At 54.1% G+C, this 8,686-nt stretch overlaps 3 protein-coding genes across 3 annotated transcripts; 2 read left to right on the top strand and 1 right to left on the bottom strand.

Moving 5' to 3' along the window:
• Positions 1-1,404: 1,404 nt before the first annotated feature.
• On the top strand, positions 1,405-5,017 carry SPRG_11157 (hypothetical protein; the record flags this gene model as incomplete). Its single annotated transcript, XM_012350631.1, has 20 exons — positions 1,405-1,522; positions 1,576-1,674; positions 1,721-1,931; positions 2,016-2,121; positions 2,178-2,263; positions 2,321-2,550; positions 2,622-2,701; positions 2,748-3,017; positions 3,086-3,232; positions 3,284-3,337; positions 3,376-3,429; positions 3,488-3,617; positions 3,676-3,921; positions 3,966-4,091; positions 4,145-4,200; positions 4,244-4,331; positions 4,387-4,601; positions 4,655-4,777; positions 4,831-4,854; positions 4,901-5,017. The coding sequence occupies 20 exons, from the start codon at positions 1,405-1,407 to the stop codon at positions 5,015-5,017; spliced, it is 2,580 nt and encodes an 859-aa protein (XP_012206021.1).
• A 1,295-nt stretch (positions 5,018-6,312) lies between these two features.
• Positions 6,313-7,410, top strand: SPRG_11158 (hypothetical protein; the record flags this gene model as incomplete). The annotated part of the gene is made up of 1 exon (XM_012350632.1): positions 6,313-7,410. Exon 1 carries the CDS (start codon positions 6,364-6,366, stop codon positions 7,408-7,410), a length of 1,047 nt encoding a protein of 348 aa, XP_012206022.1. The 5' UTR covers positions 6,313-6,363.
• A 636-nt stretch (positions 7,411-8,046) lies between these two features.
• Positions 8,047-8,667, bottom strand: SPRG_11159 (hypothetical protein; the record flags this gene model as incomplete). Its single annotated transcript, XM_012350633.1, has 1 exon — positions 8,047-8,667. A coding segment is annotated over one exon (621 nt), but the record flags the coding sequence as incomplete, so codon positions are not given.
• Positions 8,668-8,686: the final 19 nt, after the last annotated feature.

Consider the following 8,686-nt stretch of genomic DNA (forward strand, 5'->3'; position numbering starts at 1 on the left):
ACCTGGTTGCGCTTGATAATGAACGCCTTGTTGAGGATCTTCATGGCGAAGACCTTGGAGTTGTCCTTCTTCCGGACGAGCGTGACCTTGCCGAACGAGCCTTTGCCGATGACCCGGATGAGCGAGAAGTCCTCGAGGCAGACGGCGCCGGGCGCATGGGCGTCCGGGATGAGGTCCTCGACCATGGCCTCGTACTCGGTAGTGCTGCTGCTGCTGGCCATGGGGCGGCGGCTTTGTGGCAACTCGAAATGCGCGGTGTGGGACCAAGGTCCGTCATAAAAAAGCCCGATGCGTCGTTAGCAACAAACGACATTATATGTCACGCTCCTTTTGTATTATATTACACACACATCTATGGACGCGTCCAGTGTATTGTATTATATTACAAGGTGGTTTTATGTGCAGCGTCAATAAAAATACACGCGGAGGACGATTGGTCACATGACACTATTTCCGTGGAAAGCGTACGACCGACGCGCCGCGGCTGCGCACGATACGCCGAGAGGGCGTAGTATGGATGGAAGGTACACATGTGTATGGATGATGGGCGGTATTGCCGTGGGCGGCGGGCGACCATCGGGCCGAAGCAGCGACTGGACAAAGTTGGTGTAAAATAGTGTGTGATAGTATCCGGATACATACGGATATGCAGGAGCATGTGCGTGGCAACAACCCCATGCGATCGTCAGGCGAGATGGAATCTTGGAGAAATATGCTCTGGTATCGAGCCTGAGCGATATAATGCGCGCGACGGTCGCTGTGGCCCGACGTGGCGTTCTGTGCTCGCTCAAACGACGGGATTATTCTGGCAACTAAATCCAATCTCGGCCTTCTGCCCCATGCAATATGAGCTGCCCACGGCCTTGACATGGTTTAAGTTGTCAACTTGTGCATGTCGGCTTTTCTACAAGTGTGCGATGGGCTGGGGATTTAGAAAGGATTGTAGACCGCCAAGGTTAATACGCTGGGGGCGAGGACTGTGCGTCCATATTCTGGATTGCGGGGCGTGGTGGTGGGCCACGTGATAGGAACGTGGTTTCTACTAATAGTAGGGTATGTACTGCTACTGTACTACGTAGTATTCAAAATGTTTCCACTTCGCTGATGAACAAGATAATTTGCGTTTGGATTCTTGGATCAGGGCCGTTTTTGATTCGTTGGATAAGTGGGAGGATTGATGTCCGACTATCCAATGCTCGTTCGCAAGGATAGTACGTTCAGTATCCGTCATCTTGCAGCATGCAATCCCTTCTTTACTCTGTTTGCGGGTTTGCCAACGATCGTTCTATCTGCAAGAATGACAGTTTGAGCGGTAGACAAGTTGTCCGAGTGGACTATCCATTTGCGTGACGGGTGGTGAATCGCATTGTGGAACCGTCGACCGGATCTTCAAGCGTCGATAGTATGGCGGCCCAGAAGGACGACAGCGCCCGGTCGCCGGAAGTGACGGCCGCCAAGGAGACGCCTGTGACGGCATGGGTCAAGAGCATCCAGAAGGAGAAGACAGACTATATGAACTTTGGTTCTTGCTCTCTCTCCCTTTCGCGGGACCCTCTCACTTTGAAAACTCGCTAGCTGCGTACAGCAAGGTGCAGCTCGAGCACGCCCTTCGCGCGTCCGACCACCTCGGCGTCCCCAACGGATTTCGAACGGCCATTTGTTTTGAGCTTCTCGGTGAACACTCTTGCTGCTGACGTCGTCGGTGGATACCTGCATGTAGAAAATGTGTCGACGCATTTTGAACGCTACAAGGACCTTTTGCGCGCCATTCTGCGCGAGTGCGAACAGAGCGTGTACGTGGACCCGGGCGCGGTCCAAGCGAAAATTGACGCCGGTGGCTCCGTGACGATGGCGGATTTTTTCGAGCTCCAGCCCTATTTCATCGAGCTCCAAGACACGCGAATCGAGCAAGCCCAGGTCAACGACGACATGTACGGAATTGTTGTCCATTTTCATATATTTTTTGCATTTATGCGAATAGTTTCCATTTTCCATTTTTTAATGTGGTTGTGTAGCTCGCTCCTCGATCGCAAGCACGGCTTTATGATGGACCAGCTCGCGACAAAGGAGTCGGTTTTGGACCGCGTCTCGGAACGCTGGGCGCGGACAATTCTGCTGCAGGTCGAATGAAGACACTCTGTACATTGTCTGTAATGGATATCTAATGGTTCCCACAGGCTTTTCACAATTGGCACAAGGTGGTCGCAGACAAGCGCAAAGTCCGGTCGTCCATGCAGAAAGCCATGGGCCGCTGGAAAAAGCGGTACGATCAACTATATGTTTTATGACAACTTGACCAACATTCTCAATGGTAAACTAGACATTTAACATTGGTCGTGCGCATGTGGCGTCAAGTCATTGTGTCGGAAAAGCAAATGGAAGCGCGCCGCCGTCTCTCGACCCTCACCGAGAGTGCGGACGACTGCAAGGACCTTCAGTTCAAGCTCGAGCTGGCGATCCGCACAGTCCGCGACGAAATTCAAGTGCTCAAGCAGTCGATTCAAAAGCACACACTGACGCAAACCGAGCTCCAAGCGACATTCGCGTCCTGTACGTTATCGTCTTGAATTGTGGACGCATTGTCCTCGACGCATCAAAAAAAGGTTTGACGATATGTGTAGTGATGGAGAGAGTGCTCAGTAGCCACGAACGGCAGCTACAAGAGCTTTCAAACGAATGGGGCCGTCTCTGCCTCGGCCTTGTACCCTCTTCATGCTACGAAAGGCTAGCATCCGACAATATTGTAGGTCGACGCACAACTGCTGCATTTGACCAACATGCTGGGTGCTGTGCCGTACGAGACCTTTGCCGACCCAACGCTGCTACTACGTCCACGCGACGATCGCGTCGACTTGCTCAAGGTCCCCGAAGACACCATTGTGCTCAAGTGGACGAGCCGACTGGTTCACGAGCAAATTCAGTTTCTCGCCAAAGTACCACCCTCTACGAATGCCAAATCGGCGGCGGAGATTGAGATTGAGCTCTCTCGCGTTCAAAACTTTACCACCGACATGAAGGTATAGAGAGTGTGGTCCATTTCATTTCGATTTTGGCACATTTTTATGCATGTCAATGGATGGATTAGGGACTGCAAGTGCTCCACACCGTGCTCAAGGTCCTGCGCCGCAAGGTACCCGAGACAAGCGAGCCCTGCAGTGACTCGGTCTTGGACCACCTTTGCTCGTGGCGCTGTCCCGACTACCTCGTGGAGCACATTGAGCATGCCTCCGAGGTAAGACTTAGTTCATGTTAGATGTGGATACTACACTGACATATGGCGTAGGGCATTGTCCCCAGCGATGTTATGTATTGCATTTTGAGCTACCTCTTTTGCGAAGTGCCTGCCAGCTTGCGTCCCCCGTGTGCCCTTGGCAGGAAGCGACTGCATCCTTGGACGAAGCCACGGCCGCGTGGGACGTTGTGCGAAGCGTACGCCATGCATATGACAATATTGACCATTGTTCAAACGACAATTTGAATGGTTTAGGGATGGCGCGAGCTCCAAACACCGTTTGATACGTCGATGCTCGTGGGCTTCACCCCCGATACGACCAACGTAGCCGCGATCGTCGCGGCCAACAATGCGCTGCAAAACGCCGTGCAAATGGTGCAGTACGGTGCGACACTTGATTCATGACAATATTGTCCACAAAACTACATTCAAAACGATGATAGCCTGCTCGGCGCGCGCGGCCAACCATCAGTTGTACACGGCACTGTCCAAGCGCATTCACACCAAGGCCATCGACGTGCTCCTCGTCCGCGTGCACAGTGACGCGCCGTTCGTCATGGCCAATCGGCGCGAAGCCCGCGAACGGGCGACGTATACAACGATCAAAAAAGAGACACTGAATGCAATTTTGCAGTCGGACGTGACAACCGAAGTGCCCAAGATCGAAGCCGTCTTGGGGGAACATTACGGTATATTGAAATTGAAATAGGAGACTCGACAACGTGTCCTATAGAGGATCTCCAGCGCATATTCGAATATTACGCAGCAAGCGACGTGGGGGATGCCGGGAGCATGTCTCTGGACGAATTTTACGGCTTTCTCAAAGATTGCAAGCTCATCTCCAAGTCACTCACGCTCGGTACCTGCGTCGCCTCCATGACCCCATTACAATAATTGAATCCTCTTCATTAGCCTATGTCAAGAAGATCTTTCACGACATCAACGAAGGCGACGTCGACACGGAACTCGTACAATTTTTGTCTTCATTTTGATTGACAACATACCGCATAGGACCCGTTTAACCCCGACATGGAATTCAACGCGAGCGAATTCATCCATGCCCTCGTGTGCGTGGCCGAGCGCCGGCTCGGTACAAAATGTACAACTTGTCCTTTCATGCTTGATAAATATCAATGTATCACGACGACGTATAGCGACGCCGTTGAGCCAGCGGGTGAAGCGCTGCTTGTCGGAGTTTGTGCTTGCGAATGCGTGCCGCGCGAGCATGGACGGCTTCCGGAACGAGATGAATGCGAGCGCGTGCAAGGCTGTGTTTCAGTTGCACCAAACGCTTCTCGAGCGGCTCTACAAGCAGTTTGCCTCGACCTCGGCCACTCTAAGTGCTGCGGATTTTGTCGTGTTTCTCGAGGTTGTCCTATTGTACATCTATAGATACAGCTATGGACACATTTGGATGGTTAGGAATGCCAGCTGCTGCCGCACGTGCTTTCGATAGGCGATGTTCAAAATATCCTTTCCAAAATCCAACAAGAAGACGATGTCCTCGAGGGCGGGGAGGCGCCGAGCCACAACAGCGCGCTCGAGGTACGACTATCCCTCAATTTCGCAACAGAAAGCGGACATATTGTCCGATCTAGTTGACGTTCACCGAATTCACCGAGGTGCGTTGAATGCTGGTTCTTTCAATATAGAATATATCGAGGTTAGGCGATCGGGGCCGTCGCATTGTACTACGACCCAAATGTGTTTACGCCCATTGCCACACGCCTCGATGCATTCATCGTCCTCCTTGGCACGTCTACCACCGCAGCTGCAGCTACATAGCCAATTCCAAGCAGTCGACGGTGTTCCAGCACCAAGTATGTCACGGCACAGGACGCAGAAAAGTCGTGGTGTCGACGAGAAAGATAGCTGGCTTCACAAAGCTCCATCTTCAAATGTACCCGAGAATCCTTCCGTCATGATGTTTCAGTTGTTCATGTGCCCATAAGTGGACGTGCTATGGAGATGAAGCGCGTGTTGGGAGCTGACGTCAGTCCAAGCCTAGTAACGCTGGAGGCAGTTTAGTCGACTTCTGAAGCTTATCTGTAGCGCAAGTGCTGTAGACATGTAGATAGGTTAGGATCGACGTGCTTTACCCACTCCCCTTTTAAACACCATCAATATACCGCTTCCAGCAGCGCTAGCCTTCATGATCAGTGACCGTCATCGAGAACACCTGCGTTGGAATGGGCTGCACTGCAGCGACGGGCGACAAATTTTAGTGAGGCGTGCATCTGCGTTTCGCGTTCACTCATCACGCCTGCCGCCGTCGTAGGTCGATAACACAGGTCGTACATGAGATCTTACGACGCCACTTTGAATATTCACCACCGGCATCAAAGCGGTAGAAGCAAATTTCGCCCGCCAGGTAGACGCGTACTATACAAGGTGGTCTAGCAACAACGATCCCGACGATCGGGTATAAATGTAAAGAACTACGACAGCAAACCAAGGGAGCGAAATGTTCTTATGCAGTGCCACCAACCTTTTTTGGCGGGTATTTCTTATTGAGAGATCTGATAGGGTAGTAATGCCTCTGCTTTTGCAAGTGCGCGCGAGAGAATCCGACGCCGTACTTCAACGAGGCCAGAGCTACTGCAAATGGGATCCACCTACTACGTTTACTACAGCACAATGCACGATGCGATGGCGACATGGATGCGTTGACCATATCCTGCCATGACGTGGCAGCATCCGCATATCATATGGTCGCTAGACGCGTGCGACGAAGCTGGCCAATCAAATGGTGTACAAGATAATAATTTAGCCAATCGTAGATCCGTATGCGCCAGGGTTGCAACCGTCCAAAATGGTGTTTGGTGCATCGCGACGACCCGTCCGCGAGATTAAAGGGACCTGGGATCACGGCTGCACAGCCCGCGATGTGCTGTCCACGAATCCCAGTACAGCATTCCGAACGTACTTTTCAGTACACTGTTCGTGATTGGGAGCTCAAAATTTCCTTGCCAAGGTACTCCTCGGAGCGTTTCTGGAGCCATTCCCACCTGGTCGTCCCGTCAACCCAGTCTTTAAACCCACGGGAAAGACGCTATGAGCCATCGCCAAACTGTAGGCTGTTCATTTTCCGATTTGCTCGCAACTCCATCAACGCCACCACCACGATTCCCATGCAGCTGCTCACGACGACTGCGCTCTTGGCCGCGATGGCCATGACCACGACCTACGCCCGGACCTGCGGCGCGCCCGAGTGGAACACTGATTTCTACGGCAGTGACATGTCCAACTTTGGCACCACCGGCGACTTTGGCAACATGCTCCAGCAGTGCTGCAACGCGTGCACGGCCAGCAGCACGTGCGTCGCCTACACGCTCGCCGACAACGTCTGCTACCTCAAGTCGGGCGCCGGCAGTCGCCAAGCCAAGACCGGCGCCACGTCCGTGCTCATGTCGGGCACGTCGCCGCCAGTGAGTACATGCAGTGCGCCGGAGATGAACATCGACTACTACGGCAACGATATCTCCAACGTGGCGGTCTCGGGCAACCAAGCCGACCAGCTCCAAGCGTGCTGCAACGCGTGCAGCAAGACCCGGTGGTGCACGGCGTTCTCGGTGGCCAACGGCGTGTGCTACCTCAAGTCGTCGGACGCTGGGCGCAAGGCATCGCCAGGCGTGGTCTCGGCCAAGACGACATATGTGACGACGACACCGACGCCTACTCCGACGCCGGCGGGCAACCGCACCTGCGGCGCACCCAAATGGAACACCGACTACTACGGCAATGACATCTTCAACTATATAGCGACCGGCGACTTCGGCACCATGCTCAAGCAGTGCTGTGAAGGCTGCAAGGGAACGCCCTCTTGCGGCGCATACACGCTCGCGAACAACGTCTGCTACCTTAAGACCATCGCGCTCTCGCCCCGGACTGTCAACGGCGCGACGTCCGTGATCGTGCCGCCAGTGCCAGGCACGGAAGTCCGCTACTGCAGCAGCCCCGAAGTCAACTACGACTACTTCGGCAACGACATTGTCATCTTCAAGGCGACAGTCGATGGGGACGCGATGCTTAGCCAGTGCTGCGAGAAATGCTTGAAGGACAGTCGGTGCAACGCGTACGTCTTGTTTGAAGGGTTTTGCTACCTCAAGTCGACAACGGGGATTCGCTCGAGCAAGGTCGGCGCGATGGCCGCGTCCATGGCTACCATCACGTGGTAAGACAATATATACCAACCGGCTGGAAAGTACTAGGACGGTTTTTTGCATGTTTTTGCTCGTTTGGCATAACTTTAATGGGATTTTATAGCTTTTTTTGGACCAATCGCTGCCACGAGGTTGAGAGGTTTTAGTGGGTCTGTCTAGACGGGACCTAGTACAGTGCTGCGGAAGATCATGCGATCATCTCTCGCAGGCATCGTGCTGCTTCAGTATCATGCGCACGAGGGACATCCTTGTAGAGAATGGCAATCGTCCATGGACTTGGCAGCGGTAGGTCGGCGCGAAAGATGCGATCGTTCCGGACTCGCCAGACGTTGACACAGGCGCGGAGCACGGACCAGAGGTAGCGGAACGCGGCTTGGTGCATGTTGGGGGCACGTGTGGCGCACCGGTCTGGAACACCGACTACTACGGCAACGACATCTCCAACTTTGTTGCGACCGGCGAGTTTGGCACCATGCTCAAGCAGTGCTGCGACGGTTGCAAAGCTACTTGCAGCGCGTACACACTCGTGTGGTAATGCCGTGGCAGCCGGACAGCGATTTTTACAACAATTACTGTAGAGTCAGAATCAGGGTCCACATTATACTTTATCAAAACAGAGTGCTATCTGGATACGCGTGCTCGAGTGTAAGCTTAGGCCGGGATCGTCGTCGTCGTGACGATGGTTGCCGTCGCGCCGTTCTTGGCCACCGGGTTGGTGGACGCCGACTTGAGGTAGCAGAAATCTTCAAAGAGCACGTACGCGTTGCAGTCCAGCAGCTTCTTGCACGCATCACAGCACTGGCCGCGCATCGTGTTGAAGTCGCCCGTCGCCTTAAAGTTGACCATGTCGTTGCCAGGGTAGTCGGTGTTGTACTTGACGCCAAAGCACTCGCGGACAATCACCCGCGACGGTGTCGGCGTCGGCGTGACCGACGTCGCCGATACGACCGCGGACGTGGCACCGTGGACCCATGTGCGGTTGCCAGCAGCGGTCTTGAGGTAGCAGACCTGGCCGAAGAGCGTGTACGCGCCGCAGCTGGGCTTGGCCTTGCAACCGTCGCAGCACTGCTTGAACATGTCGTTGACCGAGCCAGACGTGGGAAAGTTGGAGATGTCGTTGCCGTAAAAGTCAGTATTGTACTCGGGCGCGCCGCAGGTGCGGTTGCCCGCCGGCGTCGGCGTCGGCGTCGGAGTAGGCGTCGGTGTCGTCGTCACATATGTCGTCTTGGCCGAGACCACGCCTGGCGATCCCTTGGGCCCAGCGTCCGACGACTTGAGGTAGCACACGCCG

Source organism: Saprolegnia parasitica, assembly GCF_000151545.1.
Source record: "Saprolegnia parasitica CBS 223.65 unplaced genomic scaffold supercont2.68, whole genome shotgun sequence".
NCBI lineage: Eukaryota > Oomycota > Saprolegniomycetes > Saprolegniales > Saprolegniaceae > Saprolegnia > Saprolegnia parasitica.